General features: G+C 36.7%; 1 protein-coding gene across 2 annotated transcripts in view; it reads right to left on the bottom strand.

Annotated features, from left to right (window-relative positions):
* LOC113947382 (protein cordon-bleu-like) overlaps window positions 1–20515 on the bottom strand; it is a 109388-nt gene that overhangs the window by 20998 nt on the left and 67875 nt on the right. For both annotated transcript variants that reach the window (XM_027643886.1, XM_027643887.1), the window contains one exon: window positions 4832–5026. In XM_027643886.1, the coding sequence (XP_027499687.1) occupies window positions 4832–5026 (195 nt within the window). The remainder of the gene's footprint in view (window positions 1–4831; window positions 5027–20515) is intronic.

The following is a 20515-nucleotide window of genomic DNA, read 5'->3' as shown; positions in this document are numbered from 1 at the left end:
TAATATGCTCAATCAAACAAGAGGGACATAAGCTTTCAATCCCTGTTACATTCTATTTATATTGGTTTATGTATAAAAGGACAGTGAATAGACACAAATTCTGCTGTGAAAAAGGCAACCCTACCAAAGGCAAGACACCTAACCCAAGGTCCTGATAGCTCTGCAGCACTCCTATCAACGATTGCCAGCAGAATCATAACTCTTTCAAGTGCAATATGCAGTAGAACCAGAGAACACACATCGCAGGAGGCTGCTATGTCCAACGGGAGTACAGAAACACTTGAAAAAGAAAGAAAAAAAAAAGAAAAAAGCCATCCTATGTGGTGGTCAGTATAAGAAATCATCAAGATGGCAAAAACATAGCAATTCCTGAAAATATCTTCTATGTAAGCAAGAAATTTGGCAAATTTTTAGTGTATCTTATTTTCTCCAGGAAAGATAGGAAAGTCTCATTTACATTTGTTCACATTAAAATGAATCTCTCAAAGCTAAATTTGCCATTTAGGCATAAAATTGGTTTATTTTAACGGCAGACAACAAGAAAGAAAACTGCCAGCAATGATCTCAGTAAGCTCTCTTTGGTTGCAATATTCCTTTTTATTCATGTGAGTAAGGCTCTTCAATGAATAAGTTATAAGTGGTGAAAAAAATTAGCCTTGGTAAAAAATGGTGCAAGTATCCTGCTCTAAATTTATGGCCTTGACCAAAAATTCAGAGTCAATAACCATCCTCAGCAACCCAAGCTTGAGATCTAAATGGAGAGGAGAGAGGAACATAAGAAGCAGGGCAAAATCCACAGTATGTTATGTACATTAGTTTGTCTGTAGTAACATACAAGAAACTATAAAAACATGGAAATAAACCTGAAAATTGTGTTGGTTTATAATGCAACCTTCTAAAAGTGTTAGTCCAGTTCTTCACCTGCACTAAAAACAATACATTTTTTATATAAGCCCACTGTCTTGCCACAGAACAACTAAGATTAAAGTCTGTGAAACAAATGCTAGAATATGGTATCTGATATATTGTCCTATTCTTCTATTAGTACAGCAATTTGACTGGCTAGTAACAAATCCCAGATACCTTCTGTTACATCTACGTAATGTGAGACAGTGCTTCTGTTCTGAAAAATCATAGCAGCTGAAATAGCACACAGTTCATTTATCACAGTCTACAAGCTGCACTTCTGACTTTTGAAGTTGACATCAGAGCTAGTTAACTCATGAGGGCACTGAAGAGCCCTCATCCACCTCTATGTTGTCTCCAAAAAGCCTCATGATCTTGTTCTGAATAAACCACTCCTTTTCATAGAAAAGGTACTTGGAAAAGTCCCTAAGGCTGTCTTTATCATCTCCCTTGCTCCAACTTCTGTATTTCCCCATACATATTAAAAAAAATGAAAAAGTAATTATTCCCATAAACTGATTTGAAGCACATAATACTTTGACTTTCAAGAGACTCTAATACTCAATTTGACAGTTCTTCCACGTTCTTCCAAAAGTGTAGTTTTTTCCAAGAAAAACACACTTCTGTTTCTTTTAAAGAAAGATGACTGAACAAGTCTCTAATGTGTAATCTTGTCAGATTTCATGTGTGGCTTTCCTCTCTGTATTCTATCTACAATGTCATACTCATACATGTCTTCTCTTATATTTTGTCTATATGGTGCATGCTTTCTGGTGGGAGGTAGGGGAATCAGTTTACACTATGCCTACCCTAAGGTGGCCCCAGCTCTTCTAGCACATCATCTAGAGCGCTGTGACAGACAACAGAGACTGTCTGCAAAGGGTGTTCAGTTTTAGCTCATGCCTATACTGTTCTGATCTAGTCTTTGGATGGTGTGTGCTCCATGTTGCAACTTAAGAAAGGAGGGGATCTCCTTGCTTCTTAAGCATCAAACCTCCTGGATTACATATTGAAATTGTTACATACCTGGGTCTTTTGAAGAATATTTTTTTCAGGTGACTTCTCATTATTCTAAATAGTGTCACTTGGAAAATGTTTAAAAAAAAAACAGGGGGAAGTCTCCAGGGAAGAAATCTGTAGACTCTTCTTTGACTCTGAATTCTTTTGCAAACTACTTAGTGCATGCTCAGCACACTCTGGACAGACATGAACATTTTCTAGAGGAGATTTAAAACAGTTACAAAGGGAACATTACCTTCAAGTAGACATGGAAAACTAATGTTGCTGCAATAAAAAGTAAGTTACTGCAGAGGCCTTATCCACAAGGCGATAAATTATTTTAAGCCCCACAGGAACAAAAGCTGCAATACGGTAAAATTATATTGCAGTAAGTCACTCATCCAGGAAAGTGAGTGGAGAGAATCTAAATGTACAGCATGAATTAAAACACCCTTGTCTTCATACACATGGGAATTTCTGATTGTAACCATTAGGCAGGGAGATGAGATATACATTCCTAAAGAATCATCTGTACTTGAATGGCCTGGAACATAACAATGTGTTAAAAATAATGGGCTTATTGGGTTGGAAAGTCAAACTACAGGTATTAGTAAACAGCTGCAGTATTTGATTTCCTACACAAATTTATGAAACCCGAGAGCTAAAAAAGAAAAAAAACCTTCTGAAAGTTCAGAATACTATCTTTTTCTTTTTCTATTAATGTGCTAGCTTCACTGGAAACAAACATGTTCCCCTTTTGCAGGATCTTCCTGTTAGTAACAGTTGCACAGAAATAAAGTTTTCTAAACAAACATCTTATCTTTTTATGGAAGGAAGTCCATTAATAAGGAATTGACGTCCTTCCCTGAAAAAAAAAAACACTGCTAATTCTTTCCCATAAACTGAAGAAATAAACTTACACCCTGAGATTTTTTACTCTATTTTCACAGCAAACTGGCTAGTTTGCACGTAGATAAATGGAACTGTTTGGGTTTTCTTATAAACAATATCTCTGTTGCTACTTTGCCCCATAATATTGAACAATTAATCTTTTCCCTCAGTTTTTGATTGCTTCATGAAACTTGTGCTTTATTTCAATTGTACTCCATGCATTGTTAAAACTACATGGCATCCTGTAAGCAACGTTCAGTCTCGGAGCTTCAGAAACACACTATAACTCTCTAATATTTTGACCTATGCCATAATTTTCAGAAAGATGTCCTTTACCCAACAAATGCAGCCAAACACACTCTAGCACCGGTACTCATAATCTACTGTGCTTTTTGTTGGCTTTGTCAGCTACACAGGACATTTCTTTTGCTCAAAATGAACTTCATCATGGAAAATCCTCTGACACAACTTTCATTGTTTCCCTTCTTCAAAATAGTTTTTCCTTCAGATTAAGAGAATCTGAAGTTGACGCTGTACTGTATGCTACTTGCAATAAATAAAATACGTACTTTTCTTCCAATGACTTCAGAAAAACAGTAGTTTAACCTATTTGCAACAATGCTGAAAATAGAAATGTTAACATGTTTAAAGAGGGGTTACATTTTCAGCATTATTGTGCGTCATAATTTAAAATCTCAATGCCACACTTCAGGGAGATCAGCTAAAGGGAATGGCAGAATAATATAGTCTGTGATTATCATACTTGTACAAATTTAGGAGTTATAATGCCATAGTATTTTTGTACAAAAATATCTACTTATCTCAAACACTTTAAATGTTTGACTCTGTTGCAAGAACATTGTTATTTCTCTTCAGCTGTGTCTGTAAATGAGTTCTATTTCAAAGGCACCTATTCCAGTCTTGAAAGATGAAACACTGCTCTGTTCCAGCAATCACACTTAGATATCCTAAGAATGTGAAAATAAAAATCCACAGTCCTTCACTAAGAGTGTGCATGAAGTTTTCTTACAGAATACTTCACTGGAGCCTGTATTTAACATATGTCTTAATGCAGATAAATAAAAAAGTTGCAGGCAGGGACACTGAGCACTAGACTCTTCCTCCTCTATAGTGAACTAAAAGATTCCTTCCTGTCTCCATTTTGCATTAAGATAGTTTGCTTTCCAAAGATCAGTCCACCACAGAGGTGACAAGCCCTAAGCAGGTAAGAGTCAGTCCACATTACACAGCTTTGATGGTATTGGTTCCTTGCATTCTTATTTGGCATCCATATATACCTTTACACACTGATTTTTACAGTTTACATTTGTTGCTGGTGGAATCAGACTTAACGTGCTTGCACATGTTTAGTAACATACATACCTGAGTGTCACTATAAAAGCAAGAGTAATTTCATTTTCCCTTATCTCTATTCTTTTCAAAGACTTAGGTCCTCAGAAAGGTTTCCCCCCATTTCTGTTTCATTCTCAGTAACTGTACTGCGGAACAGTGACCTTTTATAAAAGCAAAACCAGAGCACTGCTTTAAAAGGTCACACAGTGCAACTCAGAAAACAGAGCAGATACTCTGGTATCCCACGATAGCACCGGCACAGGGACACAGGCGATAGCCTGACAAGTATCTGGACAGAAGCAGCATGCTGAAGGTTTTTGTCACTCAGTAGAACTGTCACCCATTCTCCATGAATGCCCTTGCCAATAAGGATACTTGGTCACCTTATACAGTTTCCAGCTTTTCTGCCTGACTTTTTCTTCACCCTCTTTCTTTTAGTTAATGCCTCACAAAATGTTTCTGATTTAGAAGGATTCTTGACGTGGGAAAAAGCTTGGGGTAGTCTCAATAACGCTCAGTAAATACGTACAAAACTCCAAGACTTTTGATAATTTTATTTTGTAAGATCAAATTTTGGTCAGCTGTAGTTAGTGGCTAGCCTAAATATCTGTGAATGGCTTTAGATCTCATCATGGTACCAGCACATCAGACAAAGAAGCCCATTCAGTGGTGTCACTGTTACCTGTGCTGCTGTTTTTTCTTGACCTCTCACCTCCACGTTTGGCAACACTGGCGTCACAACTGGTGGAGGAGGTGCTCTGCGCTTTTTCACTTCTGGGTTTGCTGTCATTCCCGAGATGTTACCAAGGGACAGTGATGGACCCAGGCTACTGGAACGAGAATTCACCGAAGGGGAATTTGGTGCTGTGGAAAAACCCTGTAAATGGATTAACATCTTGGATTAACATCACTCTTTAAAAACAATGGGAAAGAAAGAAGAAAAACAAGACACATCTGGTTACCGTTTAAACAATGATATGAATAATCATGTATGTACCTCTGCCAAACCTGCTGAATTGCAAACTGTAACTTTTGGAAACTTCTAAAGGTCAAGTGGAACAAAGCTTACAGGCAGTATTAATAATACAGGAGGCATGATAAGCACCTACTGTGGTTTAACAGTAGTATTGATGGGAACGCTACTGCTGCTTGCTATTTAAAATATAAACTTCATCAAGACACATAATTACAGTTATACAAATGCATTTGCAGGTGCATTTAAATTACAAGTGTTACACATTTCTGGAAGCAAGATTTACTCTTATATGAAAACATTGTATTAATAAAATGCTGTCAATGTCCCAGGTTTGTCTATTTTATTAACAATCTGTCTGATTTACCTTAGTCTTCACTGCAGATTTACACAGGAGATATTCTGCTACCAGTGAACTATTTCCAATTTACATGCAGAATCAAGCATAATCACTTACAATCTACTAAAAACAACGATTTAACTTGGTGAAAAGAAATCCTACTGACAGGCACTACTCTGGATTTTAAGAGGCCCAGATGAAAGAAGAAGCAGCAAACTTTAAAAATAATTCCTCAATGTTAAAAATTACTTTAGTTCTCATTGAAAACTTAATAAAATCAATGAAAAAAGTTTAATTGATTTCAGATCAAGGTCTCAATGCATTATTATATTAATAAACAAAAATATATGCAGTCATATAGTACTAAAGCTACAAATATGAAAGACTAGTACATATGATTTCTTGAAAATGTGTATTTTGATTTTATCTTTGACTCTTAAAATTCAATCCATTTTTTTTTTAACTCTGCTAATAAAAATCATGCAAAAACTTTTCCCTCAAAATCTGTGAGTCACCTTTTTCTGTTTTTAATTAAGAAAATCTTTCATATTAAATTGAAGATTTTACTGTTTAATTAAGTTATGAGACTGTAACTTCTTCCCAGAAATATCTTCCGTGGAATCACCACTGATACCACTTCACCATGACCTGGAGCAGAACAGCTATTCTGGAAACAGACTGATGAGAATGGTTGATATAGCTGTTCTTATCACAACAGAACATGCTACCACACTTGCAAAACTCACCCACCAAGGACATAAAGCCTTCTGGTGGAATTTTGTCCAAAACCACAGAATATGTACTGGTAGGAAATAATGGCCACCACAAATGCCATAATTTTTGAATAATAAATTAATAATAATTAATAAAAAAGTAGCTCTTTGAACCTAAGTTCTCCAACCTGGAAACTGATGGAAAATGTTTTGCCTCAATTATATACCTCCCTCATCATTGTGGTGGATATCTGGATATCTCTAGGAGTGCAACTTGCAGTGAATTTAATTTGTGACATAGCATGGTAATTCCTTTCTACAAATAAGAAGTGCAAGCTTAGGTAAAATTCAAAATATGGGACAGCAAGCTCAAAACCACAATTTTAGGACTGTTGAAGCATAAAGAGCTAAAAAATAGAGCAAGGAATAAAGATGTATCTAATACAGGCTCCTGACTGCCTGGTAAAGTTCCATGTAGATTCCTGTGAAAGCAACTGAAATGCAAATTGATTTGTGTCTTGTCTTGCATTTACTTACCATGTAATAACCACCACTGACTCAGGACACTTTTGTTAAATTTTATGTTGCACACTGCACAGTACCTTTCATCTTGGAACAGTACGTTTAGCACAAACAGAGCATGTTACCTGACTAGATTTTTACTGAAGGATTAAAGCAGAATTGGCCACAACTTTTTCATCATCAATTTCTCTGAACTGAATGGCATCAATAGCATCTTTTCCGTTCTAGCAAATGAAGAAAAAAGCTCAAAGTGGAAGGTGGGGTTTAAAACTTTAGGTCTAATCTTATACAGTCTTTTCTTGGCCCTATATCTTGGGCAGTGGAAAAAATAATGATCTCATCTGTAAGCCACAAGTTTTAAGTCATTCTCAGTGCATACTGTACCTGGTTTTATCAAATAAAATTTGTTTACTCCTACAGAAACGACAGCATTCACAGGGTGAAAGATGAAGTAGTCTCCTCTTTCCACACATTTATAAAACAACTGAACAAAAGAATTTCAAAGTGCATTCCACAGGTATGCTGTAGTGACTGTATTCTTTGCTTTTCCTTGCTGGATAAAAAAGGTTACGGAATTTTTGGTAAGAGATAAAGATGCATACAAGTAATAAAAACTCCCTAAGACTTCCCTAGTACCACTACAAATACAGGGTGCTGGTAAAATTAATATCCTACTCAATTCTATCTCAAGGTCTTGTGGTTGAAGAGCTACTAGAATCCTTTTCCAGGTAACAGATAATTGTAAAGGAATACAGTGATGAACAACCAAGCATTTTAAAGTTGGTTGGGTTTTTTTTTAAGCTTGGATTTCTTAAGAGAAGATACAGGGGAAAAAAAAAAAAGTAATACTTACATGACACTATAAATAGTTTAAAATAAAAAGACTTTAATGAAAGAAAAAAAACCACTTTGGAAATTCATCTATGCTTTCTTTTCCAAGTGCAATCTTTATATCAAGCCCATTAATTCCCTTGCTAAACATGTAAAGAAACTCATGTTTCTTCAGGTAAAGAACTTCCCCTAAAATAAAAACCCACCATGGCTTCCAGGGGAATGGAATGACAATAATTTCAAAGTAGTTTTGGAAGCCCTCTCATTCAGCAATAAGAGCTTTGTCTAACTGAAGGCAGACCTTCAAGCTCTCCCATGTGTCTAATCCTTTTCACTAGCTTTAAGAGAAAAAAACCTTGGACACAAAACACTGACACAAGTGGTTTTGGCACGGCTCATCTTTTGTTGTTAAACTAATCTAGATGGACAATACCTAACCTAGATTTTATATTTTATGTTGTGTTAGATGCAGTGCAGTTTCTTTCCAAATCATGGGATTTTGGAGGTTTGGTTTTCAGGCAGTTTAGCAAGGCAACTATTAAGAGCATGCAATATTAATCAAGCAAAATTGCAGGGACTTGATATGTACATGCCAAATACTCCAACCATCTCTCATTTCTTGTTTTTCTAATTTCTTATCAGAAAACTAACTGAATTACTCAATTTACAGCAGTGTAAGTGAAGAAAGACAACCTCAAGAATTGCAGCCAAAGTTGCTGGCTAAAAAAGTTAGCCCTTATCCTCCGTTTCATTTGACAAACAGGTTACCATGTGTTCTACTCGGAATCCAAACGAGTTCATTGAATCTGTGTGTTTGGTAACTGTAGTGGTTTGAACAGTAACAAAACCAAACAAACAAAAAAAGAGGAAAAGGAAAAGAAAAAGATAAATAAATTCATGAAAAAGAAATTAATGGAAATTAATTATATAAAAAGCTTTTAAAATGTCTCCCAACTTGTACAATCACAGTCTTTGGTAGACCTCTAGTATTAGAGCACTTAGCTAGCATTTCAGATAGTAATTAACTAATGCAAACTAGCAAGAAAAAGAAACAGTTCTGTTTTTTATTTTTCCTGAATTAAGTTAAAGCAAACCCAGCACAAAACTAGATACATCAGCACAGGTCACCAGTCAGGCTAGACTCTAGTTGAGCAAGGGGCTGGAATATGTACTGAAGCATAACCATGGACCAAAGTCCATTTCGATTCCACGAGGTAGATATCGGAAAGAGGCAAGAAACAGCTGCAGTACCTACTTAACGGTGCCCTCAGGTTTCATCATTGTTTCATGCTAAACTTGCCAGCTAGTTTTTTTCCCTCATTAAATTTCTGAAATCTAAGGAATGCTCTTTTTTGTTCTAATGTACCACATGTTTTCTTTGGGGTTAAGCACAGTTTAATTCTAGGATTTTTTTTCTACTAGTTCTTCTAATTGAAATTTGGGTTTCAAAGACTTTTTTGAAGGGTAAAGAAGGAAGAAGGACTCTTAAAAACACAGAAGTATCAAGGCTCAGAGTAAGCTGGTGAGGTAGGCATACCAGTCCCATTTTCAAAAGACACCGAGCAGTCAGCTTTTTATAAGACTACCAAAGTCCATAGCCTGCTGAACACATGACAGATTAAGTGCCTAAAGCAGAGGCCATTCTGTGTTCCAAGGTCATCAACCTAGAATGAAATTATAAAAAATCTTTTTCAAACTACTCCCTTTTCAAGAATAAACAGAAGTTCTGATATCTTATGGATACTTCTGAAAATTTTAATGTCATATTAATAAATGTAAGATTAATCTATTAAAATATGACTGTACTGCTGTGAGAATTCCATTTTACAAAAATAGACGTGCACAAAAATGGAAGTCAGCTTATGTTTGTTTTCAAAAGATATCTCTCATATATAACTCTCTTACTCAAAGCCCTGTTGTTAGCATTTCCTAGATTTTCTGATGACACTAAGTGGTATTTAAAGGTCAGCAAGGAAGAGACTGCAGATTGCCTGTGAGAGTGATTTGACTTCCCGTTCCCTGTTCACACCGGTCAATAAAAATTTTTCAAAATGTCAAGTTCTTTTCTTGTGAGGCCTACGGCCAGGCCTTTCTTCCGCAGCTCTTTGCCAAAACTCACATATTTGAACTCCCAGTCTTGTTATGCAATTTCCTTCTCAGAAGTTTTTAAATCAAAAGTAATCAATTGAGCTGTTTTTAAGCACTCAAAGTACCAGATGTATCAGCAAAAAGTAAGATGTTTATTTTTTCCAAAACAGAGACAAAAAATAAAAGTATCATAAAGGATATAATTTTTTTGCAAGTGTACCATGGGTAAATATGAAAGGTAAGATTTAGAGCAGGCAAACAAATCTATCTACTCAGTGGGAGCAGGAATATTTATGCCTCTTGGACATTTAAACTCCATTAATGCAAACTCTGGCCATTTAAAACATCAGACAGGTTATGTCAGACCTACTGCACCAACTGAACTCAGAGGCTGCTTTCCTTGATATGATACTGATATTACTTATACTAGCATTAGATTTGACAATACTGAAACTGAATTAATCCAAGCTCCTGCTTCGAAACTAAAGTGTAATACTGCAGTCATGAGATTGCTGGGAGACATAGTTAAAAAACCCCAAAAAACCAAAAGTTTGTGACTACTCAGATTTTCCTTTCTAACCAGTCACACTGAATATAGTTTGTTTTTTGTACTCCCTGAAGCACTTGTGCTGAATGCCTGCCGCCAGAAGGACAAAAAAGGTTAACCTTTTCCTGCTCTAAACTAAAAGAAAAATATATACATTTTTATGCAATTTACTTTATGTTGCTTTATTATCTCAATCCATTCTGCTATTGGAAGGAAATTATCTGGTTACACATCACATTAGTAAAAGATAAGCAACTATTCCATTTCCTCAACAGTAACTTACACAGGCAGTCTTGTGTTGATTTTATGTGTCTGGCAAGTAGGCTTTTACTGTAAAAGTTTTGAGTTATACTTTGAAGTCTGTACAACTACAGTGCTACCTTATTCTTTTATTAATCTATTATAGCATCTAGATAGCAGTTCCAGATCTTGTGGTCAGGGCACATTTGGTAGACACCAGAACTTACACAGCCAGAATCAGAAATGTCTGAGAACGTTCTGTCTCCTGTGTCACTGCCAGTTCTCTCTCAGTGTGGTTGACCACATTCCTCCTATTTTAGCACAAAGTTTGTCCATCAGAAATCCTACCAGTGCCAGGGGCAAGGAGGTCACCTCCTTTACAAAGTCATCGACTTTATCTCCCAGCACTCAAGCAGTATGACTAATCTGTCACCGCACAGGTTACTGAAATTTTCCTATGACACAGGTCCACGCCATCTGCAATTATGCTGTTTTTCTTCTTAACTATCCTTATCATTAATTTTTTTTCCTTGTACCTTAACTACAATTTCCCTTCCTAGAAGTATATCTGATTACTTCTTGTCTTCACTTAGGCAAGCTCATGTGATAAAAAGTGTCTCTACAGCTAAGAGTACAACCTTGGTTTCCAGCTCCAACTGATTTATGTTCACTCCACAACTCCTCTGGTATCCCACCTTGTTTCCAGTAGAAAAGGTGAAAGAACAACCACTCAAGGAAAGAAACTACAAAAATGGAAGCCTCCAAGAAAAAAAGTTTTCTGAAACATACCAAGGGCTTTAGATTCATTGTGAATTTCTCCGTAGGGAACACATGTGGGTATTAACTCAGGCCCTGTGCACTACAGTGAGGACAAAGAGGGTGCCCAACTAGAGAGCTTCCAAGAACCTTTTTTACTTTTGCTATACTTCTTGTGTATAGTATATATAAAAAAAGTGAAGCAATATCCAAAACTCATTTTCCATTTGGAAATCAGATGGATACTGAACGAATACAGCAAAAATCCAGAGTAAGACAATTACTTTTCTTATGAACTGTCAAATATTTTATTTTGAAGTTTAGGAAGATAAACCCTTTACTCAAATCATTAGTAGATTAGAAAACATGGGTTGGGAATACATTATTTCAGCTAAACATAAGCATGTCTATAAATTCTTGCAACTATGAAGAATCAGAAGCAGGAAGACGAGCTGTAGCTGCTATTCTCAGTACCTACTAATACTACCTCCCTCAGTATTCTGCAAGTCTGAGATCACAACTTTAATCTGAGTTCTCCAAGAATGAGTAAAGTACCATGGTACATATAAAACAGTGGAATATAAACCTATGAATTCAACAATGTATAGATAATAATCAAGCAACTCAGAGATTGTCAAATCACTTACATTTTTTCAAGATTTTAGGACAGATATGATTCTTCAGTGCTTTGAGAATTTAAGTTTTTAAATCACCTCTGGTGACTTAAAATTCAATGTATTTCCTCCAAATAAATTCTCCTGTTTCCTGTTTCACTCTTCAGATTTTCTCACTCATGAAGAGTCAGACTACTCTTCATGCTTAAAAAACTCTTTGTCTATTACTGCTACTCAAATTCACTCATGTCAATCTGAAGAAGTCACAGTATCAAGAGAAATGGAGGCAGCATTTTTTTCCATTGCAGCAGTACATGCAGAGAAGGGAAGACAAGCTAATGGGATTCACATTGTGTGTTTGTATCACCTCTTCTGTTTAAGTGACAGTGTGTTTAAAACGAACTAATATTTTTTAAAGAAAGCAGCATCCCAACAGAAGTAGCAAAAAATAAGCTTTCTTAGCAGAAGAGGGTAGCCATGTCTCAACAGCTCAGAAGGTGGGAGGAGGCAGAATGGTGCCTGGTACTAATGGGAAGACCCAAATGTTTGGAAAATCAATCAGTGTTTGGAAGACACACATGTAGATCATTTGTGTCCTTACCTACCAATCTGGACACTGAACTCACTGAAATAACTAGCAAGCATGCATCCTGTGGACCTCGTGAATCACAGCCGAGTAACTCGTTAAAAAGAAAAGAAACACATCTTCTTTGATTCAGAGCTGTCACTCTGAATAATAAGTCACTCTCAACTCAATGCAGTGAAAATACACTTGCTGCAAACCTTTCTGTCGAGGACCAAGAATCAGAATGGGAACGATTTCAGAAGTGGAAAAAGACGTACGGCAATTGAAAGGACTTTATGATGCAGACTTTATAGTTATTATGTATATACACATCCTATGTTTCCCCAGAATTTGTACCTCCCGGGCATGTCCAGGTTTGTTCACTTTCCTGTTTCCCTGCTTCCCTGCTGATTGGCTGGAGAAGCTGCAGAGAGGAGACAGCCTCCATTTGCCCTTTCCTTCCCCGGTTCCTCCTACACTCCTCCCCCTTTTGCCTGTGTCCCTATCCTGATTTGTTCCCCCGCTTGTCTGTCTCATGCTCCACCCCACATTCTGGCCCTTTCCCCTCCGGAGCTGATAAAAATCGCGTGCATGCTTCAATAAAATATTCTACCTGCATCCCTACCTTGTCTCCTGAACCTGTGCTGTGCCACGGCCCCATCCCCCTTTTGGACCGCGGCGCCTTTCTAATGCATAATTTATTTATTTTCTGTCACTGTGTGTTCTGTGAAGGAATAAAAAATTGTTTGGCTGAAATCTGAAGCTATTTAACCACAAATGAAAGAAATTCAGGTTACAAACCAGTCTTTTCTGAACAAATGTGATCAGCAAAGCAAATAAGTGTATGTCCAAAATGCAAACCTCAGCTCATAACCACACATGCCAAGTATTTTCCACTTAATATTCCACTTTTCACCAGACTGTCAATTTATAGAAATACAGCTAAAAATCTTTGAAACATGAAATTATTGGGAGATACTTCAACATTGGTATAAACCCAATGACATCCATGAAATAGCCACAAGCTTCAGTACGCATCCAATACAGGTATCTTTTTAAGTGGATATACTAAACCCAGCGTGTTTTTAAAAAACACAAGCAACTCCAGGCCCTTGAAACACCACTTTACAGTAACAGACATATCATAGAGAAATAACAGACATACATGCACAAGCTTCTCAAACATGCCAACTTCCTTCATGCCCTTATTGTACTATGCACCTGATACCATCAGGCAATATGACAGCACACAAAGCATGTGGGTTCTTTTTTAACTTTCTGGACGTGTGACGCATTTTGAATACCCCTAAAATGTAAATATTCTTGCTTTTGTTTTGGATATGTAAAGTCTAGTGAGGGAAACCCATCATTAACATAGTACAGAAAACATTTCTGGATCAAATGTTTCTATGCTATTTGGTAGTTTAAATGAAGCATTACTACCTGTCACTCAGGTGGAGGGTAGGAGTGCAGGCTGCAGGCACAATCTGAAGTGAATTCCAAAGTCAAGCTGAACTGCAGGTGACAGTCTGGGATGCTGCCAGATGCTTAAAATAAGGTTTGTTTGCATTCCATACAAGTGTAAAATGATTTATCTTGACTTTCAGAAGTGTGTGGACAACTTTGTGCCTCATTCGAGAGAATGTTCTCTTTTTTTTTTTCCTTTTCCTTCTTTTTTTAATATTGTTTTGGGAAACACCAGAATCAATTTACATCTAAAATGCACTCTCTTGGGGCTGATTTACATCTTTCTGGTTAGACTGCTTAAAACTTATCTTCCCCAAAGTCCAATACTTTTTGTCAAAACACACTGTCAAAATGTGTCAGCCTATAAAAAAAGACCATATTTTGAAAATCGATTTTTCATAACTGTCAAAAATACAAATATGTAAAGCTACTATTGGAAGAAATATTGAATTCAAAAGATTCCCAAAAAGGAACAGCTAACGAAAGACAGACAGTCAGCAAATTCAGCTACTCACATCACATTTTTTTTGATAGCTACATGCTTTTAACGAGAGATCTGCAGGGAGTTTGGTGAATCATAAAAGGAAATCATGAAAAATACTACAAGTCTCTTTTTGGATATTTGTCCAAGTGGAACAAAAGCAGACATGAAAGAAGTAGGAAAGAACACAGGAAGTGAGGACAGAAACAAAAACACAGTGAGAAATGAAGTGAACATGTTCACCACATTTGACCAGAGAGTAAGTCCCTGAAGAAATTCAAAGACAAAAGTCTGGAAAAGGAGAGAAGCATAGCTAAAAGAAGACTTCAGTGAATGTGATGGCAAGACTACTGGCTTATAGCCTGGGGAAGGAACAATGAACTAAGGAGACTGTGCAGGACAGAAACAATATTCTGCAAGAAAACTCCATGACTGCCCATATATTAGCCCAGAAAGGTGGTGATGTTCATGGTTACTTGTCATGAAAATGGTGAGAAGTCACATGAACAGAACTCAAACTGGGAAAGATTTAGTACTTAAGGAGAAGGGGATTGATATATAAAGTTTTGAATGTGTGATATATATATATCTGTGGTAGGGATTGAACGCATATTAAGATATGGAATGAGGCAGAATAGAAGAAAATAACCAAAGAACCATTTTAAAAGCTACCGAGAGAGGTCTAAAAGCCAGTGACAGATCCCAATGGAAAAACATATTTTAAAGAAACCCGAAGAAGAAAGAATTACAGAGGAAAATTCACATGGACTCCAAAATTCAATTCAATCCCAGTATAGAAAGAAGACAGAAAAATATTAATCCAGAAGGAGAACAAGGAATGAACACTTGGTCTTTAAAGGCCATTAGCAGATCTAGTGAGAGCAATCTTGGAAGACTGAGGATGGAAAAAGCCAAATTTTTGCAAGTCTGAAAAAGTTGGTTTCTCCTTTCACTTATACTTCTGCACTATGTGAAAATAGATTATCTCAATCAAATAGCATTGAACAACCAAGCCAAAAATAAAAATCTGTCTTTATTAATGGTCTGGCAATAGACTTCAGGAAACGGAGTTCAAAAGGTCAAAGACTGACAACAGAAAAAAAAAGACATTTTTCCACTGGTGTTAAGCATTCATCAATCATAAATAACCACAAAAAGGATCAGAGGTCTTGAGCAAAATGAATTCATCACTGCAATATAAGTTTATTTTCTCTAGGATTACTAATTATTTTAAATCAATTGGTTCATGGAAGACAGGAGTTGTTACATTTGCAATATATGTCCTTCTGAAATTCAAAATATTTTAAAAACTATCCAAGAGGAAAGTCTTCTCAGCAAATTCTTTAACATACAGAAACTATCAAACCACTAGAGTTGATCACCTTCAACATATTTTCATTGTAGGTATGCCAATTTATACTGGAGGAGGAGATGGAAACTTTGCTTAAAACATACAATTTTCAAAATATCTTCTCTAATGTCTGCACGGCCAATTTTTATGGTGACCAGAATTATGAATGGAATAGTTCCTGGCATGAGTTTTTTGGGTGTGTATTTGTTTGGTTTTGAAGAAATAATTTCTGGTTTTTACTGAAAGTATTTTTATTCCAGTTAAATCAAAAACTGTTTTCTCTGCCTTTAATGAAAGTGTTGTCCTTACTCAAGTTTTCCAGAGACAAAAACCACTAATGATCAATCCTCATACTCTTTCAGTGTCTGATGAAATTCTGACACATATGACTTCTGGTCTCTGAAAATTTCTACTTATTATATCTGTTGATGAATGGAGAAAATCTACTGAAATTCAAAGGTAAATTTTCATCAAGATCTTCAGAACTTCTCTAAAGTCAAAGGAGTTGCTCTGATTTACTCAAGTTCAGGGATCTGGCTTCTAACTCCAATCCCTATAATCCAATTCTGACACAAATACTTTGTTAATTCAGAATGCAGTTGTGCAACTTTTGAAGTATACGGTGACTGTAGGTGTTTAGCTAGAGGGAGACAAACATAATCATCCAACTGTCAAAGCAAATTTTCAGTAAGGAAGCTTTACACTTTCCAATGATAAAATACTGCCAAAGATATTACTGAAAAACAACATAACCTCTGAAGACTTTAAAACTTAAATTATAAAAACAAATCAGCCTTCAAACTCTGAAATTAGTGCAAATCTTATAACAAATCCTAATTACAGAGTCACCAAGAGGATTCTGGCAACGTGAACCAGAAATCAGCAGCTAGGAATTTTACTGTTTCAATTGGCTCTTTCAGATGTCTGGGTGTGCTCATGTGTGTGTACATAACCCCTCTGTGTACATATGTGTACCTACATACAAACACAGATAGCTACACATGCACAGTTTATCACTTCAATTAGCTCTTTCCGATATCTGCATGTGTTTGTGCCTGTGTGCACATATACTATACACTGAGAACAATATGCTGAGTCTGAAATCCTAAGGGATGGCCTAAGCAAGCTCCCAAACTATCTGCTGAGAATTTCTGACTCCAAATAACAGCACTGGAGCAGACCAACCCTTTAAGTAGATAAGACAGTTTTCTGCAGAAGACAAAACAAAAGACAAATTCATATTGTACTTACAGCTTGATGTTTGGGTACTGATGCCAACAAACTATTTTGAATTGTAACAGCTGAATATTTAGCCCCAGATCAACATCAGTGGTCAGGAGTACACAGGTGAAGAGAAGGAGTCAGGAGGACAGGGTGTAAGAGTGAAGGGGTGAAGAGAAGGTTTAAGACAATACTCTCCTGCTGGACAATGAGTAGAGCACATTCAGGTGTCATACAACCCACCTGTTTCATAATACCTACAGATCAATACTGCAGAAATTAAGCTTAGCTCATTAAAGGAGACGAACAATTTGAATAGAAAAATACATATGGTAATACTTTGAAGAAGTCACGACCAAATTAAATTTAGGATCTGAATCTTGCAAGACCATGAAATTCAGATCCAAGCTTCCTTTCCACTCTGGAGGATTTTCCAAAGATTATCCTCTTTGTAGAATAATCAATACCCTGATCATGCTGACAAAAATCAAGCAAGCTCTTTAACAGGGTGCAGAGGAACAGGCTGAGAATGAAGAGGCAGACCCTCCCTCTGAATTTTCTTTGAAGTAATGCTTCAGTACTATTCTAACATCCTTGTCCTTTAACTTTTTTCCTGTTGTGATCGCTTCTTATTATCCTTTTAACTCTAACTTTGTCTAGACCACCCCATCTTCTAAATAAAAGTGAAGTGAGAATATAGGATACTGCAAAGTGACTGAAGTACAGCTGTGCTGTAGACCAAGCTAGTTCAGCCTTTTCCCACTTTGTGTATACATATATATAAATTCATAATTTTGTCTTCCTTTGCAGTATACTATAGCCTGCTAAGTTTCTCCAAGTCTAAATATTAAGTAGTATATCCTTAGGACACCAGAGCTTGACTTGTGAATGTTTATTATTCCCAAGAAACTAATTTTCCCGCTGTGTATAGCCTTGTTTCCTTTGTGAATTTAGTGTGAAATACTAAGAAATCACAGCTCTCTAATCTATTTCTGCTGACTGGAGTACTCAAATTCAATGGAGTGCGCTCCCGACTGTTTAGCAGCAGCAGAAACCATTCAAACCCAGTCCCAAATTTAACTGAACCAGAAGTTAAAAACCTATGGAAGTAGGTACAACATATACCTACACTCTTGGACTTAACTGGCACAATTACAGCTTAAACAGGGCAAGCAGTGCTGACAATTCAGCTCACTTCTGGGTATGCACTGCTTCAGATAACAAAGAAAAACCTGCTTTTTGCAACGAATTATTGGTTGGTGAAAGCCACTCCCTTCCTTTGCCACTTTCTGCAATTCATCTTCTACAAGACTTAACATGTTTACTTTGGGGTTTTCTCCTTCCCCAGTGAGAAAATGCTCTATAAATCAAGTAATTTCAAGGGGTCTATCTGCACCAACTGTCCATCAAAAAGGAACAAAGGTCTTATATTTGCAGAGGTGACAGTGAAAGTGTCAGAAGATCTTTGTACATGCAAAAGAGAATCAAAAGTACCACAAAGAAGAACAATTTTAAAATTGACTATTGCAGATAGCGGCTAGCAACTCACAAAAGACATGGTCCAAAGCCAGTTAAAAAGAGCAGGAATTTTTCCACTGGCTCTAGCGAGTTCTGCATCAAGTTTCCAATGGTTACTCTAACTGTATGATGCCAAAAGACAGTAATACTCTAAACTATGCTGCCACTGTCATTTCTCCAGGAAATCTTTTTCTTCAGTATACTTTCAAGCTCAATGAAAATCCTAACAATGCCAGCACAGAAAGCATAGCTCTGATTTTTTAAACATAAAATTTGGCTACAGATATCCATACTTTAATCTGTTAAAGAAACAAAGAAAGTAAACGACCTCCAAAAAACCACTTGTGAACTGGACCACAACAAATAGGCAAGGAGTTGTTTTAAAAGCCTGATTAAAACACAGGTTAAAAATGAAAATCCAAAGAACCTAATGCATGATCAGATACCCTACACTGAAATATGGCCTAGTTTTCTAACTATTTGGCAAGGGTTTAAAAAACCAAAACATATGATGTTAAACAGCATATGAACACGAAAAGACCCTACACTACTTTCACTCTTCACATGATGCTTTCTTTTGATGTAATATTCAGGCACAGGAAATTAAAAGTAGAACACTATATTAAGTTCATAATCCAAAACAATAATACTAAGAAGTCTCAAAGTGTTGCCTTTCCATAGATGGAGGATAAAGTATTGTTAGTTTTTTTTTCTTAATTCAATCAGGTTACACAGAATATATTCTCCCAACCCCCTTTTTTTCTCCCCCCTTTTGGGCGAGGGGGGAGGAACATGTCACAGCTTTGGATAGGCAAGTTACTTTTAATTAAATACTAATTAATAACTTTGACAGACTTTTGCAATTGCCAGTATTTTTAGTTGATATTGTCTTTCTGACCTGTAACCCTTAAACTAGAACAAGGACCTTGTTTAACATTTGTTAAATTTAGACAGCACCACTATCCACTATTACCCCCTCCCACTGCTGCTGCACTAATCTCCCATGCCAGCTGCTCAAATGTTTACATTTGAAGGGCTTTCTCTGTGCAGAAACAGTCTCTGCGCAGTATCTCTCATCTCTACATTTGCCAGAATCAAGGCAAGAAAAGCCTCCCTTCTGGAATTCTTGATTAATAAATAGTCTTAAATGTTTCTTCTTCCCTTCCCCCTTCTGTCAAATCCATTGCCAATAGGCTTTTACAACGCAAACCTCCCCAGTGCACTTTACTGGCCTGACTTGTCCTATGCAAACAACTGTAAATCAGAACAAGCTCCATTTAGAGTCAATGCAATCTCTGTGCTGAAACTGGGGGAGACTGAAATCTAGCTGAGTACCTGAGCATTTGCTGCGATGGAAAGAATAAAATGTTACAATGAGAGGAGAGGGGTGTGGGGAACCTAACACTAACAACATAAATCTGTTGGTAATCTCTCCATCTCGTTATGTCAGTGTACTTCAGAGACTGCCTACACAGCTCATGACCTACACATTGGTTGCACCTGGCTCACACCAGGTCACTGAGGTACTGAACCAGCAAAACACTTAAACAGGTGCTTGGTATGGCACTGAAAAAGTCAGGGGGCCAAGACGTACAACTACTCACCTATTTAAGAGCTCTGCAGGGCTATGTCTTACTACTTGCCTTGATCTGCTTTCTCTTCTGGCCTCCCAGCTGACCACTTACAAAACCAGAAATACTTTCCTGATTTTGCCTGAGTATTTTGAAATTTGCTTAAAAGTGTGACATTGAAAAAAATAAAAAAAGGAACTGAGGTAGTATTACTACCTCATACTATTGTAAAAGCCTTTAAAAAGACTGACTGCTATTTGCCACACTTTCCCCTCTTCAGCTTGCATCCCAAAATGCTGCTGAGAATTCAAATGGTATTAAACACTGCAGAGTAAGAGAAAAAGCAACATCTGAAAGTATTTGTAACCCTTTCTCCTAAACTCAAAGGGGAAGATCAGTATTGCAGATGCATGTGAAAGACTAATAAAACCTAACAATCGTTTCCTATTAAAAAAAAAAGAATGTGAAACAGCTATATAGACTACAGGCATTAGAGGGCTCTTTTTGTGGTGATGAACAACTGAGCAGCACACACAATACCCAGTGCTATACAGTCTTTGCACGATAC

This window comes from Corapipo altera, unplaced genomic scaffold (assembly GCF_003945725.1).
Source record: "Corapipo altera isolate COAL_440 unplaced genomic scaffold, ASM394572v1 24b, whole genome shotgun sequence".
Taxonomy (NCBI): domain Eukaryota; kingdom Metazoa; phylum Chordata; class Aves; order Passeriformes; family Pipridae; genus Corapipo; species Corapipo altera.
This window is presented reverse-complemented; position numbering and strand designations above follow the sequence as displayed.